This window comes from Bos taurus, chromosome 4, assembly GCF_002263795.3.
Source record: "Bos taurus isolate L1 Dominette 01449 registration number 42190680 breed Hereford chromosome 4, ARS-UCD2.0, whole genome shotgun sequence".
In the NCBI taxonomy this organism is placed as follows: domain Eukaryota; kingdom Metazoa; phylum Chordata; class Mammalia; order Artiodactyla; family Bovidae; genus Bos; species Bos taurus.
This window is the reverse complement of record NC_037331.1, coordinates 35,513,417-35,533,396: the sequence shown is the minus strand read 5'-3', so window position 1 is coordinate 35,533,396 and position 19,980 is coordinate 35,513,417. Positions and strand designations below refer to the sequence as shown.

Sequence of the window (19,980 nt, the reverse complement as noted above, 5' to 3'; positions counted from 1 at the left end):
AATGACAGGGGCCATAATTCAAACTCTGGCTCCCCATGTTCAAATTCTCAGTAGTTGTCAACAGCCCTGACTTCTGTCCTGAAATCCAGATCCAACTGCCCACTTGGCATGATCTACAGAGCATTTTTCAAAAGCAGAATGTATAAAAACTAACTCACCATTTCCCCCACAAATTTGTTACTCGTCTCACCTCAATAAATAATACTATTCTCCAGCTCACTGCCAGATAGAAATCTGGGATTCATTTCAGCTGCTTCCTCTTTCTTCTTGTTGCCCCCGACACAAAAGAGTGTCCCCCAAGAATGGGGACTGTATACACTTCTCTCCTCCATCTCTGTGTTACTATTCCCTCTTCAAAGTCATCTTAGAAGCAACCTTATCTATTTGAGAACGTCATGCCTTCCCTCTGAACTGGACAGTGAATCCTGAGACTAATAATTCATTTCATAAGTGGACAGTCTTCAGGCAGTGTTGCCATACAATTACCTGTCCTCCTGACTAGTGAAAAATTCACAAGGCTTAATACCCCTGTTCACTTATAACTCTCTCATTCACATAACCTGTAAATTTGATGGCCCCAGGGCTTTTTGACAGTTTCAAGCTAAGTATTAGCTCCTTCTAAATTCCCTTTCAGTACTTGTGAGTTTTAGGAGTTAAAGAACACTATTTGCATCCCTCAGCAGGTTGTGAGTTTGGCCTTTAGCCCCAGGCCTCAAAATACATCCAAGCTGTGGGGCTATCTCATATAATTACACCCTACGCTATGAGCCACTGTTATATATTACCCTTCATCAAAGCCAGGCAAGAGAACATTACACCAGCAACAAAGAATGATGGATTCAAGTTGCCAAGTCTCCTAGTGGTTCAGAGATTTAACTATCAGGGTTGCTTTACTTTCAAACCATTGAGTCTGGGCTGGTTAGACAAATTGGTCAGAGAGAAAAATGTATCCAGCCACAGTTATGGGTTTGATCTCTGCTTGAATCAGTTAAATCAATGCAAAGAAACCTGTACTATAAGCCCAGACTTTACTTTCAAACATACAGCCAAATACCCTTAAAATATGTGTGGTTAGTCACAAGAAGTATATACATAAACATAAGGATGACAGTGTAACCCATCAACCCATACAAAGTAATTAGAGTACAGATTCTAAAGCTCAGATGGGCATGCTTGCTCTAGAGATAGACTACTTGGGTTCAATTCCTTGCTAGACCATTTATCAGCTGGGTAATCTTAGGCATGTTATTTCATTCCACTGAGATTCCATTTTCACTAATTTGCAAACTGGGAGTTATAAAGGTACAAACTTCATTAAGAGTGTTGTGAAATTCCAAAAAACAGTCCATGTGAAGTGCCTGGCACAGGCCATGACACAAAGAAAGCACTCTAACAAATTAGTGTTGATTAAATTATTGCAATATGTATGTTTCTCATTTATTGAAATGCTCATTGATAGATGGAATGCATTACTCCTAATTAATACTTCCTACATTTCCACTACGCCAATTAGGTCTGGCAGAAATAAGTCCAGTATGATAACAAGTATGGTAAGAACTAACTATACAATTTTAAGAAAATCATTAAAATTATCTATATTTAGTGTCTGCTATTGTAAACATATGCAACAGGTCAAATTTGTTGGGTGGGAAAAGTTAAGTTACTTAGAAGATACCATTCTGTCACAAGGTCTTACAGGAAATGAATTTTTACCAACAGCAACATCATAAATAGCTCTAGTTATATAGGAAGCTCAAGACCAAATAAAGCTGTACATAGAGCCTAGAAAACAAGCACTTTCAACATTTTACACTATTAATTTTAATCATGTCACTAGAAAACTTTTAATAGAAGAAGTTTTTATAAGGTGAATAAAGCAGATAATCAAAATGGTAATAATCTATTAAGTGATTGGGAACATAAGTTCTTACTCAGTTCATACAGAAAATGATTCAATTTTTATATTCAAATCTATGTATTTTATGTCATAGGCAGTAAGTAATAAGCTATTATAGTAAATTGTTTTCATGCTATTTTACAATATTACCTCCTTGTAGAATCCAAGATCAATATATCCACATACTGGATGAAACGCTCCAGTTCCACACACATAAACATGAGTTTTGTTATAGGGTTGAAGTACTCTGATGAAATTTGCACATTCTGTCTATTGGGCATAAAAAACATAAAAGCATTAGCATATAATTCAGGTATTTCAAAGTATCATTCATACCACCTGTTTTCCAAGTAGATTAATCATCAAAAATAAGTGCTAAAATAAAAAAGACTTATGAGAAATGCTTAACACCTGACTTAGCAAAGGAGGCAAGACAAATTAGAAACTATGACTTGAAGCTTTTTTTGAAGTTTTATGGTTTTGAAATAACCAGAGTACTAGAATGCACATTTCTACATTAAGACTCAACGGGACCTACAGAATGAATATATACAGAGTATTAAAGAGATATCCATACTTACTTTCAAGAATTACCTACAGAACCAAACCCAAACCAAACATTATGTTCTGATGTTCCTACATTTTCTGTCCCATAGATCTTACTGTGTGCAGTTTCAACTGAATCAGCTACACTAAACATAACACTTAACACAGATGTCTTCATATATATTATTCCATTCTTATTTTCCAGAATGCCCTACCACTTTATTTCCATTATTTTCAATGTTACAGAGCCTTTAAGACCCAGCTTAAGTCCAGCTTATTCCAAGAACTTCTTCTGTTTCTTCCATAAATATTTTTTATGCCAAGTCAAAATTTTAAGAGACTTATATTTCTGCCTCTTTTCCAAAAGCTTGGGCCTAAAAGTATTCTTTAAAATGTGTATCTTTATAACTTAGTTATTTTCTATCCCTGAACTGCTTGTAAATAGTGACTCAATTTTTCAAAATAGTCATTCTTATTATTTTCAATCCATCTCCTCTAAGCCATCCCTTATGTTTACATAATTACTGGAAACAATTTTTAACTAACTTCATGATTCTCGGATCCAAAGACTCCAAGAAAACACTGGGCAATAGTACACTTTTATTTTAAATCAGCTCTACCCAGGAGATGGACAAGTGTTTACTAAGGAGGTTGGAAAACTATGAAATCACTGAGATTCAGAGAAAAGGTCCATTTTCTCTTGCCTGAATGGCCACAGGTCCTTCACCTGTCAGGTAACTGCTGTCATTAGGGTTGTTAAGAAAAGAATATTAAAAAATAAAAAAGACCAACTGGTAGGATGATTTTTTAAATATTTTTAATGGCAGATGATAACTTAGCTGATAGGATTATGATTGTTATGTGGATTAAAATAAAGAATATAACACTTAATAGTTGTTTATCACAAACTCTGATTTTGACCTAAACAAAATAATCAGATTCTCAGTGGCTATTCTGATGTTCAAGGAGAGAGCTATTTCTGCATAGCTGTGGTACAGAGTTTCTAGTACCTAGTTCTTTTTTGTCCAGCTGGCCTGGTAATCTTATGTCTCAAGAATTTGTAGATCCCAGTGAATAAAATCTGCACACTCTACTACAGAAAAATGTTACAAAGAACTAACTTACTGAGTCTTCTGCTCTCTGCGCCCTTACAAACAAAGCAGTTGCTTAACACTAAATGAGAGGACAGTATCAGTCAGTCCCTCAGTTAGCCATAGAAGAGAAGGATGTTTATCATGTAGGGAGAGTCAGAATTCTCTAATAGCAGCAGGACAACTACATATGGTTACACATTTGTGCTGCAAAAAAAGAAAGTCCTATTTTAGCATATGCAAATCATACTGTAGGATCCTTAATATCCTGAATATTTTCATACATTTAATATATGTTCTCATATAAGTATTACATGTAGACTCCTAAGAAAGGAAAATTTTATATTCATTGAGACAATTTATCTGGCAGACAATCTTAACAAAATCATATTATATGTTTTTCGCCCTTCCACCAAGGTATCTGATGAAGAGAATTTATTTTTTATTGACACAAAGCACTGTAGAAAACTAGCTTCATGTTCTTTTATATCATGTTAGACAATCACAAATGAAAACTTAATTCAGAGAGAAAATTCGCCCTACTAATGGTTTTGATGGTGACTGCAGCCATGAAATTAAAAGACGCTTACTCCTTGGAAGGAAAGTTATGACCAACCTAGATAGCATATTCAAAAGCAGAGATATTACTTTGCCAACAAAGGTCCGTCTAGTCAAGGCTATGGTTTTTCCTGTGGTCATGTATGGATGTGAGAGTTGGACTGTGAGGAAGGCTGAGCACCAAAGAATTGATGCTTTTGAACTGTGGTGTTGGAGAAGACTCTTGAGAGTCCCTTGGACTGCAAGGAGATCCAACCAGTCCATTCTGAAGGAGATCAGCCCCGGGCTTTCTTTGGAAGGAATGATGCTGAAGCTGAAACTCCAGTACTTTGGCCACCTCATGTGAAGAGTTGACTCATTGGAAAAGACTCTGATGCTGGGAGGGATTGGGGGCAGGAGGAGAAGGGGATGACAGAGGATGAGATGGCTGGATGGCATAACTGACTCGATGATGTGAGTCTGAGTGAACTCTGGGAGTTGGTGATGGATGGGGAGGTCTGGCGTGCTGCGATTCATGGGGTCGCAAAGAGTCGGACATGACTGAGCGACTGAAGTGAACTGAATGGTTTTGAACAAATGTCTCAGTAACATGAGATAAGCCAGGGCAAAAAAGAGTAAAAATGTAGGTGATCATCAGATAAATTCTAATGATGGCTTCACTGGTAGGGTAAGAGATTCATTCTAATATTCTCCAGCCTTCATCTTGCTCACTCACGTTCACTGAAGGGACTTCTACTTATTAGTCTTTTCCCCACAAAGAGGTTTATGCAAGGGTAAAATCTATACAAGGAATAGTACACAGGGAGGGGAAAAGTGTAGAGGGATATGCCTGGAGTGAGGTGGGATTGACTCACTGCTAGTAATTACATAATTTTTCAAAAGCTCTGTTTTACCAGAGTCATAGAATTTAGAGAAGAATGGTTATGGAGTGAATATTTGTGTCCTCCCCAAATTCATAGGTTGAAACCCTAATGCTCCCAGGGTGATGGTGGTCGGAGGTCAGGTTTTTAGGAAGTAAATAGCTGGAAGTCTTTTGTGGGTCCCTTGGATAGTAAAGAGATCAAACTAGTCAATCTTAAAGAAAATCAACCAGAATACTCTTTGGAATGACTGATGCTGTATCTCCAATACTTTGGCCACCTGATGTGAATAGCTGATTCATTGGAAAAAACCCTAATGCTTGGAAAAATTGAAGGCAGAAGGAGAAGAGGGAGACGGAGGATGAGATGGTTGGATGGTACCACCAATATAATGAACATCAACTTGAGAAAACTCCAGGAGATGGTGAGGGACAGGCAAGCCTCGTGTGCTGCAATCCATGGGGTCGCAAAGAGCCAGACACAACTTGGCAACTGAATAGCAATAGCAACAGCCTTAGAAGAGGTCAGGAGGTGGAATCCTCCTGATAGGATTCATGCCTTTATAAGAAGAGACCAGGGCACTTGCTCTCACTCTCTCTGCCCTGTGTAGAAACCACCAGATGATGGCCACCTATGAGCCAAGAAGAGAATTTTCCCTAGAAACTAAGTCAGCCTGCACTTTGATCTTGGACTTCCCAGGCTCCAGAATTGTCAGAAATAAATGGCTGTTGTTAAAGCAGCCTAGTTTATGGTATTTTGTTATGGTAGCTCAAGCCGACTAACACAGTAATTTTACAAGAGTTTGAAATAAATATTTGTATAAAGAAATAAAACAACTGCCTTTCCAGATTATAAATTATAAAGTCTGAAAGATTAGAGACTGTGAGACACAGCACTGTTTAAAAAGGCAAATAAGGCCCAGAGTGAAACATCACACACAAAGGAGATATAATTTGAGTGATGATAAAGAAAAGCTCTGAATCACACCTAAAACATTGCACATCCTTTAACTTTTCTGGGAGTACTTTATTAAGATGCAGCCAGCCCTGGAAAGTAACCCATTATGCTAGTTCCTGACTTGGTGAGATATTACCAAGGATTTACTCTTGGTAATATTCTCCCTTCTCTCAGACTGGGCTGCCATGGAATAGAACACTGTAGGGACAGTTCTGAATTTTCTGACTTAGTTTACCCAAAAGTCAGTTCTGCCCAAAGTTTCCTGTCGATGAAGTTGATGGCAGGCAGTTCTCTAAGAAGATTGAAGCAATGAAAAGGCATTGGTTACCTGAAGGAAAGAAACGTGGAAAGAGATTCTAAAAGATAAAGTCTCTTATTTTAAATTTTGCCTAGGGTGGTCATTTCAGCCAAACACTAGTGCCTCAAGTGAAACAAAAGTCTTTCTCTTTTAATTTATAACATTTTTTAAGGCTCAAAGATTATGTGTTTTCTTTTTGTGCACAAGTTTCATTAGGTTTTGCTTAAATAGCATGAGCAATAATTAACTTGATTTAATTCACTTAGCAAACTGCATAGCTATTAAGGGTGGTGTAATTCTGTGAGGCATGAAGAAAGAAAACTCTGAGAAGCAGCTTTTTAAATTTTCCCTGAAAGCTGACTAATTTATAGCTATTGCCACAATGGTAAGGGTTGTTGCACGTGATCAAACAATTCAACTCAGTGAGTGATATACTCAACCTTGGAAGAGAACTGAATTTCCCCTTCCTTCCTATGCTTCCTACCTACTCTCTTTCCTACCTCCTCAACTCTCCACTATAAGACAGACTGAAAAAGACAGAATTAAAAACAAGTATCAACCTTCTGGGTGTCCCAGGTGGCACTAGTGGTAAAGAAACCACCTGCCAATGCATGAGACTTAAGCGAAATCGGGAAGATCCCCTGGAGGAGGGCACAGCAACCCACTTCAGTATTCTTGCCTGGAGAATCCCATGAACAGAGGAGCCTGGAGGGCCACAGTCCATGGGGTCGCACAGAGTCCGACAGGACTGGAGAGACTTAGCACACGTGCACACGTAGTAGTAACAGCTCAGTGGTGAAAGCATCTGCCTGCTAGTGCAGGAGTCCCAGGCTGGATAAATGGGTTGGGCAGATCCGATGGAGAAGGAAATGGTAACCCACTTCAGTATTCTTGCCTGGGAAATCCCATGAACAGAGAATCCCATGGGAGGCTACAGTCCATAGCGTTGCACAGAGTTGGACACGACTGAAGCGACTTAGCATGCACACACACATACCAACTTGCTGATTTTTTCAAGTAATATTACTCGTTCCAATATCTACCCTTATACACATTTCTTTCTGTTGTTGCTATTCAGTCGCTAAGTCCTAACTCTTTGTGACCCCATGGACTGTAGCCTGCCAGGCTCTTTACACCATGAGAGTTCCAGGGCAAGAATACTGGAGTGGGTTGCCATTTCTTTCTCCCGGGGATCTTTCCAACCCAGGGATTGAACCCGTGTCTCCTGCATTGGCAGGTGGATTCTTTACGACTGAGCCACCAGGGAAGCCCCATACACATCCTTCAGTCAGTTCAGTTCAGTAGCTCAGTCGTGTCTGACTCTTTGTGACCCCATGAATCGCAGCACGCCAGGCCTCCCTGTCCATCACCAACTCCCGGAGTTCACTCAGACTCACGTCCATCGAGTCAGTGATGCCATCCAGCCATCTCATCCTCTATCATCCCCTTCTCCTCCTGCCCCCAATCCTTCCCACATATATATATAAAACACACATATATAAATAGATATATAGCTATAAATAAAACGAATATAAAACTTAATACTTAGAGAAAAGACAGATACCTATTCATCTATGTATTAACATCTAGAACTTGTTTCCCCCTAATACTTGGAAAAATATTAGCAAAACAGAAGTATTTGTAAGTCCTTAATCTTACATGTAGTTCAATTAAATCCAATACAGCTTTATATGTGTTTTTGATAACTGAATTGTAATCATTTAAATTATTTAGGTGCAACATGAAAAGACACTTATGATTAAGAATCTGATCAATCTTTGTGTTTAGTATATTTTGCAGAATACTATGATCTTCAATTTTTTTGATCACTTGCCACATGCCTATCATTGTGGCAAGAATACACAGAAGAACTTACAAAAAAGATCTTCATGACCAAGATAATCACGATGGTGTGATCACTCACCTAGAGCCAGACATCCTGGAATGTGAAGTCAAGTGGGCTTTAGGAAGCATCACTAGGAACAAAGCTAGTGGAGGTGATGGAATTCCAGTTAAGCTATTTCAAATCCTAAAAGATGATGCTTTGAAAGTGCTGCACTCAATATGCCACCAAATTTGGAAAACTCAACAGTGGCCACAGGACTAGAAAAGGTCAGTTTTCATTCCAATCCCAAAGAAAGGCAATGCCAAAGAATGCTCAAACTACCACACAATTGCACTCATCTCACAAGCTAGTAAAGTAATGCTCAAAATTCTCCAAGCCAGGCTTCAGCAATATGTGAACCATGAAATTCCTGTTGCTCAAGCTGGTTTTAGAAAAGGCAGAGGAACCAGAGATCAAATTGTGAACATCCGCTGGATCATCAAAAGAGCAAGAGAGTTCCAGAAAAACATCTATTTCTGATTTATTGCCTATGCCAAAGCCTTTGACTGTGTGGATCACAATAAATTGTGGAAAATTCTGAAAGAGATGGGAATACCAGACCACCGGACCTGCCTCTTGAGAAACCTGTATGCAGGTCAGGAAGCAACAGTTAGACTGGACATGGAACAATAGACTGGTTCCAAATCGGAAAAGGAGTACGTCAAGGCTGTACATTGTCACCCTGCTTATTTAACTTATATGCAGAGTTCATCATGAGAAACGCTGGGCTGGAAGAAGCACAAGCTGGAAATCAAGATTGCTGGAAGAAATATCAATAACCTCAGATATGCAGATGACAGCACCCTTATGGCAGAAAGTGAAGAGGAACTAAAAAGCTTCTTGATGAAAGTGAAAGAGGAGAGTGAAAAAGTTGGCTTAAAGCTCAACATTCAGAAAACGAAGATCATGGCATCCGGTCCCATCACTTCATGGGAAATAGATGGGGAAACAGTGTAAACAGTGTCAGACTTTATTTTCTGGGGCTCCAAAATCACTGCAGATGGTGATTGCAGCCATGAAATTAAAAGACACTTACTCCTAGGAAGGAAAGTTATGACCAACCTAGATAGCATATTGAAAAGCAGAGACATTACTTTGCCAACAAAGGTCTGTCTAGTCAAGGCTATGGTTTTTCCAGTGGTCATGTATGGATGTGAGAGTTGGACTGTGAAGAAAGCTGAGTGCCGAAAAACTGATGCTTTTGAACTGTGGTGCTAGAGAAGACTCTTGAGGGTCCCTTCGACTGCAAGGAGATCCAACCAGTCCATCCTATAGGAGACCAGTCCTGGGTGTTCATTGGAAGGACTGATGCTGAAGCTGAAACTCCAGTACTTTGGCCACCTGATGCAAAGAGATGACTCACTGGAAAAAGACCCTGATGCTGGGAGGGATTGGGGGCAGGAGGAGAACAGGACGACAGAGGAAAAGATGGCTGGATGGCATCACTGACTCGATGCACATGAGTTTGTGTGAACTCCGGGAGTTGGTGATAGACAGGGAGGCCCGGCGTGCTGTGATTTATGGGGTTGCAAAGAGTTGGACACAACTGAGTGACTGAACTGAACTGAACTATTATTGTGGTATATCTTAGGTTTGTCAGGTAGACCTCTGTTAAAATTCAGTCTGCAAAGATATCTGTTTCGGTCCTATAATATTAAAAACATTTTAATATGTTGTCAACACTTCAGAATAAGTATATGAAAATCCAAATATCACACTTCTCTCAAAAATTATTTAACAACAACAACAAAAATCTAACAGATTTCTACCACTTATGGTAGAAGGGGAAAAAAAATAATTTAAAGGAAAAAAAAGGAGAGATGTGCCTATAAAAGTCTAAATACCTAACAGGAAAACTAGGAAAGGACATTTTTTACGTGAGTGTGACACAAAGTAATCATAGAAAGAAAGAAAGAAAGAAAGTGAAGTTGCTCAGTCGTGTCCGACTCTTTGCGACCCCAAAGACTGTAGCCTACCAGGCTCCTCCCTCCATGGGATTCTCCAGGGAAGAGTACTGGAGTGGGTTGCCATTTCCTTCTCCAGGGGATCTTCCCAATCAAGGGATGGAACCTGGGTCTCCTGCATTCCAGGCAGACGCTTTAACTTCTGAGCCACCAGGGAAGCCCCCAAAGTAATCATATATGAATATAAATCTTAATTTTACAAATATATATGATATTTAGTGTTTATAGTAATGAACGACCTTCAAGCTAAAAACAATAAAAATAATTTTGTTTTTGTTGGCAAAAATTAAATATATTTATTTCATTCATTAATGTATTAATGTTAAGCATTAAGTATATGATGTATACAATATTAGCAAGGGTATGGGGAAATATACTCTCTTAAGAGCATGTACTGCTAATTTAAGTATAAGAAGCTTAAACTTTCTGGAGGGCCATTTTACAATGCATAAAATATTTTATATCCTTTGACCAGTAATTTTACCCAATAACCAGAGATGTTCACAATATTTATATATAAGGTTTTTCATGTGTGGCATCATTTACAATAGTAAAAACTGGATATATATCAAAATTCTAACAATAGGGGATTGATGAAATAATATATAAAGGAATGCAGTGCAGCTATTAAAAGTAGTGTTATAAAAAGGAATTTAATGACATGGGAAAATGCTCATGGCAGTCTGTGAAGTGAAAAAAAAATGTTTTAAGGGACTATGTATACAATGATTTCATTCTGAAAAATAGTAAATAGATAAGATAGAAGAATAAACATCAAAATGTCACCAGCTATCTCTGGGTAATGTTCATGGGGAAAGAAATATTTACAGATGAATCTATATAGTTTTCAAACTTTCTGCAACGAACACTTTGTTGTACTTTTAGATGTTCTTTAAAACGGAAGATAAATGTAATCAGAGAACTTTAGAGACGGAAGATCCTTTAACTCTTTGCAGTGTCTCTATTGACAAGGTTGTGTGCTCTGATAGTTAAGCTGACGAACAGCCCAGGCTGCCCACACGCCATTCATTCTTTTGTCAGGACTGAGCTGTTTACCCCTCTTTTCTTTGCAGGACCAGCCATTTCTTTAGTGACTTTCTGTTGAATAATATTCTAAACAGAAACAAAATAGACCAAATAGCGTCCTGTCGCCTCTTCCTTCCCTGGATTAAAATTGCGGACTGTACTCAAGCAAGAGGACTAGCTCTCTTTTGTATCCTGTTCTTCCACCTCCTCAGCACACCAACTAGCTAACTTTCATTATGGTAAATAATTCACTATTTTTCAGTTATATAGTACCTTTGTGTAAAGGGACAGTCTTTCTAAACACTTGTTAATTCTCAATACACTCTTGGGAAATAGGTAAAAATTACTAGAGAAGGGAGAGTGTGGGTAATGCCAAAGGTTGTAAGAGATGATAATAAAACCACAGACTAGTCTCAGTTTTCTGTGGACCAAAATCTATGTAATGATGTAAAATGAGGATCTGTGTTATGGTGATAGTGAAGAGAGAAATGGTTTGAGGGATTCAGTTTGTAGACCTTACACATAAAACTTAAATCTTTATGTGTAGACTGTAGTATTTCATAAGAGCACAGATTGTGGGGCAAGCCTTCTTGATTTAATTCCTGGCTTCACTATTTACTGAATACGTAATATTGGGCAAGTCAGTTAATTGTTCTGGTTTCAGTCTTCTCATTTGGAAAATGAGGAATAATAATAAAATCTAACATATTGTTTTAAGGATTAATCAAGATTATAGGTATAAAGCATTGAAAGCAGTTCCTGGAACATGGTAAGTACTATAAATATGTTACCTATTCTTAGTAACTCTAAAATATAATATTATTTTAAAGGGACAAATTAAAAAAGGAGACAGACACTTTTATTATTCCTACATACTTCAACAGCAAACTTTACAGACTTCAGTAAAAAGAGAAAAGCTCCCCAAACCTCTAATCTTAGGTTAACAGGTGTTAGAGGTGACTATCAGCTCTCAAATACAATTGAATTGGAAGAACAGATTCCATTTACTGGTTCTTATGTGCTGTCTAGGACACTACCTTCAAAAACGTTTATCACTCTTTAACTTAATAAGAGAGGCAACTGAGTTACTATATAACTGAAATTAGTGAACATACTGAAATGAGAACACTGACACAATTAAAACCTTCACTGATTGTCTGACCTTGAGAGCTTATCCCTCATCTATTCCATGGGAAAACTGACACTATTTCATTGCAGTACATTTAAAACAGCCTTTTCCTTCTTGCCTCTTCATCAGACACTCAATACTAGTGAAATATAAAACATTAAAATGTTCACACTGTTTATGATAAGCTTCTATTGTTATGCAACAAAATAATTTTGAAAAACCATAACCAAAGCATCTATTTTCCCCATGAGTTCAAAAAAGTACTGTTGCTTTTTCAGACCTGGGCACCTGCTCCCAGGGTACCTGACACTGAACAGGGTGAAGAAATTAGAGACATGAGAGGAAGAATATATTCTAAATTAATCTCTTTCATATCTAGTAAAATAAATATAAAAATGTTTTCCTGTTGCATTTGAAACGAATACTCCCTGACATATTTCTGCTAACATTAGGTGCCTGAAAAGATCACATTTAACACTAATTGAATACAAAATCAGGCATAACCAAAAGTTTCTTTCATTTTGATTATTTTGTTTTGCAGGACAATCGTCCCTCAGTATCCTCAGAAAATTGGCTCCAAAACCCTGACAGATATAAAAATCTGAAGATGCTCAAGTCCTTTATATAAAATGGCAGAAAAACCTCTATATATCTTCCCATATACTTTATCTCTATATTACTTATAATACTTAGCACTATGTAAATGATACATAAACAATTGTAAATACAATATAAACAATTGTAAATACAATGTAAACACTATATAAAAGTTGCCAGAAGGCAGTAAATTCAAGTTTGTTTTTTGAGACTGTCTGGAATTTCTTTTTTGAAATATTTTTGGTCCATAATTGGCTATATGGATCAATATAACTCAAGAATATAACTATACATATTTAGGCTCTTAATAAATACTTGTTGAGTAAATGAATGAACAAATGAATGAATAAATCAGTTGTTATGAGGCTTCCTTGCTGGTTCAGATGGTAAAGAATCTGCCTCCAGTGTAGGAGACCTGGGTTCAGTCCCTGGGTCGGAAAGATCCCCTGGAGAAGGAAATGGCAACCCACTCCGGTATTCTTGCCTGGAGAATTTCATAGACAGAGGAGCCCAGTGGGCTACAGTCCATGGGGTCGCAAAGAGTTGGACACAACTGAGTGACTTTCACTTTCATTTTTCACTTTGGATTGGTAGGCTTCTAAGCTTCCCCTTAAATTTACTAAGCAACATGTCATGTTGCTTTACCTTTAGCACAATATTAAAGTGAGAATTTTTAAATCTAGTTGTGCTTTCATACAACACAAACTATTTGCTGTTATTAAATATAAGGGCACTGCTCAGCTTAATATTCTTGGGTTATAGTGGTGAGGGGAAACATTCCAGGATGATACAAAGGAAGCCTCATGATGTCCATGCTTTTGCCCGAAGTTGGAACTTTGTCATCTTGAGTTATATTCAGGGGGTGACTTATTTTTCCAAAGAAGAGCAATTCTCCCTATCATACAATGCAAGAAGTCAGGGCAGAATACAGATAATCTGACCTGAATTAGAACTTTCAGATGAGAAGAGGTGGTCAAAGCCTTAGCATCACAGGAGATTAAACAGGCAACACAATTGGACGGAGCAAGCAGGACAACCGATCTTTCTTAGTATCTCTATAATGCCTACTTTTGAAAGAATTCTTATAGTTATAAGTTTAATTTCACCCAAAATTAAATATCAAGTGTGTGTTTGTAATGCTACAACAACTGATGATTTTGTGTGCATTCAAAAAATACACAGATTAGATAAAAATACACAATTCTAGAAATATAGTATTTCCTAATAGTTTATTTTTAAATATTTTAAATGTATTTTTGGTATTTTTTTGTGAAGAAAATACAATCAGAAGTAACACTTTAGAAAGTGTAGTATTTCTAAATTTCTGAGAATAATGTCATTCATTTTGGCAAAGTAGAACTATTTTATACCATATTAATCTTTACATAGACTATTAGTGTGGTTGTAAAAATAATACACTAATGTCATTCATTCAATAAAATTTAATATAAATATTTGCTATCATATCAGTACCAGTTTAACAAAGATATTTTTTAAAGTCTCATACTTACATTGGCATCTTTCCCAGCTAATTTACACAATTCCACCCGTTCCTTTGCAGCAGGCCAATAAATCTGTAAAACATTTCAAGGTGTGTTAGAATCTGAATATTTAAAACACCCTACGATTCTAATTAGGAAAGGGTGTGAAATTAAAGAGTGGGTATCAAGCCAAAAGCATATTGTTAGCTATGATTTAAGAATTTTGAGATTTAAATATTTTCTAAAATCATTCTAAAAAGAGTATAAGAAAAATCTGGCAGAAACATCCATTTCTATCTGTCAATATTATAATTTATTTTGAAATGTATTTAATAATCGATAAATCATGTGGTATAACTTCTTATTGTGACTTCAACAGAACTTCAGGTTAGCATTTGCTTTAGGTAAGAGATTCTTTTTAGCCTGTTTTTTCTCTGTTTGCTCAGAGCAGTAGTGCACTATAAACATTCAGTGAGGTGTGAGAAACAGCTCTCTGTCACAAGCATAAGTTATCACTTCAAGTCAAAGACCAGTGTGAAATTGTTCATAATATTTAACACATATAGAGCTGAGACACATCTTTCATTTAGTTAAACATTAAAATAGGATGATAAGCATTATCTTATTTAAATCTTTCAGTAACCTTTAAAATAGCTATGCTTACTCTCACCATTTTTGGGTCAGAAAATTTCTTCATATAGTCATTAAACAACAAGTCGAGGGCCATCAGACTGGTTTGCAACAGAGCCAAAGCATGACCCAAAGTCTGTGCCTTGAACTGGGAGGGGTGGGGGGCGGTCTCAAACACTACATAATAAATATTATTTGGGCAAATGCATACAGACAAAGGCAGTAGGCTCCTTGATTGATCACTTTTAATCAGCTTGAACAGTCCTGAATTTACCACAAATAATTTGTCTTATTTTTAATGAACTTTAGAAGTTCTTCCAGGAAGTTTTTCAAAATAAAGCCTAAAACTGTTGTAATACTCCATTAGCTTACAGAAAGAATTGCTCTTTGTTAAGCTATAGGCAAGAAGAAACAAGAAAGTCAAGCTCTGAGTAGCTTATATGTTCCAAGAGTTCCTGACAAATTTTTATTATGTTTCTCACCAGTGTTAGCAGAAAATATTTTAATAGGTGAGAAAAAAGGAAAATATCCTGAGGGAATACATTGAAAGAGACTTGTTAAACCTGGAATTGAACAAATGATTTAGAAGTCACTAATGTTTATATGATGTTATATTCATAGTCAAATATTAGGGTTTTAAGTTTCTGAACAAAGAGAACATAGAATAGCACTTACATTCTTTGAATAGATCTATATGATGTAATTACTGTGATTTTTAAATGAAGCAAGGTTGTTTGTTTACAGCATTAAAAAAAAAGAAATTCTGGCCACATAGCATGGCATGTGGGATCTTAGTTCCCTGACAACGGATTGAACCCAAGCCCTCTGCATTGGAAGCCCAGAGTCTTAACCACTGGACCACCAGGGAAGTCCTAGAGCATATTTTAACAACTACAAATCTAACCAAAGAGAGTACACAGATATGGTTGCTGATCTAGCAGCAGGCTCAGGTGACCAGCTAACATGGATGTGGCTCACAATAAAGACATAAAGATGCTGTTTGTCTAGAAACGGTTTAAAACACATGCACGTGATTTTGAACAATTGTTCAGATGCCCAGTTGTGTCCAACCCTTTGCAACCCCGTGGACTCCAGCACGCCAGGCCTCCCTGTCCCTCACTATCTCCCAAAGCTTGCCCAAGTTCATGTCCATTGCATCCATGATGCCATCCAGCCACCTCATCCTCTGACACCCTCTTCTTCTGCCCTCAATCTTTCCCAGCATCGGGAACTTTTCCAATGAGTCAACTGTTCACACCAGATGACCAAAATACTGGAGCTTCAGCTTCATCATCAGCCCTTCCAATGACTGGTCAAGGTTGATTTCCCTTAAGATTGGCTGGTTTGATCTCCTTGCTGTCCAAGAGACTCTTGGGAGTCTTCTCCGGCACCACAATTCGAAGGCATCAATTCTTTGGCACTTTGCCTTCTTTGCGGTTCAGCTCTCACAACTGTACATGACCACTGGGAAGATCATAGCCTTGATTATCTGGATCTTTGTTGACAGAGTAATGGCTCTGCTTTTCAATACACTATCTAGGTTTGTCATAGCTTTCCTGCCAAGAAGCAATTGTCTTCTGATTTCATGGCTGCAGTCACCATCTGCAGTTATTTTAGACCCCAAGAAGAGGAAATCTGTCACTACTTCTACCTTCCCCCCTCTGTTCGCCATGAAGTAATGGTGCTAGATGCCATGATCTTAGTTTTTTTAATATTTAGTTTTAAGCCTTTTTTTATTTTCACTCTCCTACTTCACCCTCATCAAGAGGCTCTTTAGTTCCTCTTTGTTTTCTGCCATTAGAGTGGTATCATCTGCATATCTGAGGTTTTGAACACAGCCAGCAATAAAATATGAATGAACTACAGCAATGAAAAGCAGTATGAATGGACCTCAGCAATTTCATTATTAGTGAAAAAAGTATATTCTTCAAAATGACCAACAGCATAATCTCTTTAGAATAATATTGAAAACAACTAAAATAAAAGGCACTTTTTAAGTATGTATGTACATACAATAAATACATAAAAAGAAAAGCAGAAGAGTGATGAATACGGGATTCAGAAAGATGATTATCCAAGACTAGTAAAAAGAAAATGATTAAATTACCAGTAAAAAAAAACAAAACAAGATATTAAAGATTTTAGTTTTTGTTCTGGATGGTGTGTTTTCAGATGTATATTTCTTAACTGTTTTTAATTATGTAAATTAGTAAATGAATCAAAATGGGCCATGCATAATCCAGATGACAGACAACAGTCTGTCATCAATGTGAAATCAAGAAGTCCTAAATCAATTAATATATAAAGAGCAAAAATAAAACACTGTATCTATCAGGAAATTTGAGAGTTTCTTCGAGTTGTTTTATTTTATTGTTTATTTTTATTTTTAGTCACTGGCAGCAAAAACACTGAACTGAGTGTACTTCTTGCCCCTTTAAAAATAACACCTTAAATAACACCTTGAATTTATGGAATCTTTGCTTCATATTTGAACTTATAAGCTCAAGATATCATCTTTTATCTTGCTGATTATTATTATTAATTGTGATAAAATATGCATAACATCAAATGTATCACCTTGGTTATTTAAAGCATATAGTTCAGTATTGTTACATATATTCACTTTGTGCAATCTTAAGAATTCTTTCATCTTGCAATACTGCAAAGCTATATTTGCTGATTCTTTTGTGTAACAGTGATTTTACAAAGGATAACTTTGTATCATTGGAATAAAAATAAATGGTACATGGAATGCATATCCACAATGTGTCAACTTGTTTAATCACTAGCTCATTTTGTTTGGTCTCTAATCTAGATTAATATTTCTTTGAATCCTTTCAGTATGTCAGATCTTGCTCTTTTCTGTTTTATATGATGGTCAGATTTAATCATATTTCAGAGATAAATTTAGAATAAACATTTGTAGATTTGTTCAGACCTGAATAGCTTACTGGTATTAGTACTATACAAAAAAAAAAAAAAAAAAGGAAATACAGGACTTTTTTCATATTAAGTGTGACTTAAAAAAAAAGAAGAACATCACTGGGTTCTCTCCTTTACCTTCAACCAGTGTACTGGGTGCTTGAGTTGAAGTAAATTATGAGATAAATGATGCTTCTAAAATTGGTTTTTAATATATTTATAGGAGCTTCAAAAAGGAGTTATCTAAAGATTGACAAAATGTGAAAGCAATCTTTTTTTTAATCATTTTAGAAGTCTAAATCAAAGTTCCAAGGTTAGCACAGATTACTTACTGTTCATTACTTATTTGTTCATTAAACACATAACTATGAAAGGGCTTCTGTATACCTGGTAAGGTGTGGCTCTGAGGTCTACGATATGAGTCAGGAAGACAGTTCTGTAAACAGGGAAATGGCATTTCCACCAGAGATATAAACCTAGGGAGAAGGGAGCACAGAGGATGGGGCCAGGATGCCCAGGGAGCCCTCGAAGCACTATGTGGGAAAAAAGTCCCTACCAGTCCTGACTTCTGAGCCATTGTTTTAAATTACTTGATCTTGTAGCTTCAACTCTAATGTAATAGTTTAGTTTAGTTTAATAGTTTCAGCTCTAATTGTGTCTTTAAGACTTGCCAGTAAAATAGTAATTGAAGATTCTTTTTTCTCTTTGTAAAGGGGCACAAATTTTAAAAGATGTTTAAATGGTTTTGTTGTACATTTTCAGTTATTAACTTTAAGTCATACAATTTTAAACTGAATTATGTCACCCTAGTAAATGAAGCAATTAATACTAAAATGACAAGCTTCCAAGAACTGAGTTTCTGATTAGTGGATAAATGCTATACAAAGATATTCAAGCACTGAAAATTTGTTGGACTTCAAAAAACAATATTAATAAATCTTCTAATGTCTGTTTACAAAGCAGAATTTTTCCCCAAAATGTTATCTCACTTTTCATGATTCACCTTCAATCCCATAAAGCCTAAAACTTGTTAAAAAACAGAGATTATCCTTAGGTCATTATTGTTATTCCACAGGAATTCTAAGATAGTATCATAAAGACAATTTTACTTCTTAAGGAAACATTCAAGCCATAAAAATAAAGTTGTTGAGATTATATTGGCTTATTTTGACATACTGCTGTCAAGAATTTAGGAATTACAAATAGAATTATTTTAAGAATAACAATCTGGGAGATATCTGATTATCTTTCCGACTCTAAACATTTACTTAAAAGGAAAAAAGATCACTGAAGTTGTGCCAATATTTTAAAGCAATTATTTTAATTATCATTTATGGTGAAATTTTCTTTTACTTGCTACCTAGTCATTAGAATAAGGTTTCTTTTTTTTTTTTTTAATATTCCCTTTGATCCCTTGTTGATAAACAATGTGCTGTGCTGTGCTCAGTTACTCAGTCATGTCCGACTCTTTGCAACCCCATGGACTGTATGTAGTCCGCCAGGCTCCTCTGTCCATGGGGATTCTCCAGGCAAGAATACTGGGGTGGGTTGCCCTGCCCTCCTCCAGTACAAAGCAGCAAAATTTCACGCAATTCAATTTAAAAATAAAGCCAAAGAAACAAAATTTCCACACATACAGAGAGTTGGCAGAAATATGTTCAAGTAACTTATTTGTTTTTTAATTATCTTTTGAAGTGGCGCACATAATGTGACAAATTGGATATGTGTGTGTGTGTATGTGTGTGTGTAGAGAGATACAGAGGGGACAAAACTGTAAGAAAAAAAGAGCTACAGACAGAAAGACTCACAGACACATAGAGGGAGAGACAGAGATTTTAATTCTGATTGGAGATAGAATATTTCACATATAATTTCAAGTATCAGCATGGTTTACACAAAAGCCCAGGAAGTACCTGAGATCTTGAGATTATTTCAGTAGCCCAGGTAGTATACTTTGAAACTGCCTCATGCTCAGACAAAAATCACACCTCATACTTGAAGATACAAAGTCCACAATCTCTATAAAAGGCTCTCTTGATCATTAGGTAATGGGAAAGTTTTACGGCAGTGATTATTAATACTCTCACTACCTTCACTGAATTTATTAACAGTAAAATGACATACACACTCTCTTGCACT

At 36.5% G+C, this 19,980-nt stretch overlaps 1 protein-coding gene across 2 annotated transcripts in view; it reads right to left on the bottom strand.

The window, feature by feature from the left end:
• The window catches only part of SEMA3D (semaphorin 3D), a 230,191-nt gene that overhangs the window by 86,477 nt on the left and 123,734 nt on the right, over window positions 1-19,980 (bottom strand). For both annotated transcript variants that reach the window (XM_059885665.1, NM_001206096.1), the window contains 2 exons: window positions 14,320-14,382; window positions 2,048-2,167 (listed from right to left, as the gene is read on the bottom strand). In XM_059885665.1, the coding sequence (XP_059741648.1) occupies window positions 2,048-2,167; window positions 14,320-14,382 (183 nt within the window). The remainder of the gene's footprint in view (window positions 1-2,047; window positions 2,168-14,319; window positions 14,383-19,980) is intronic.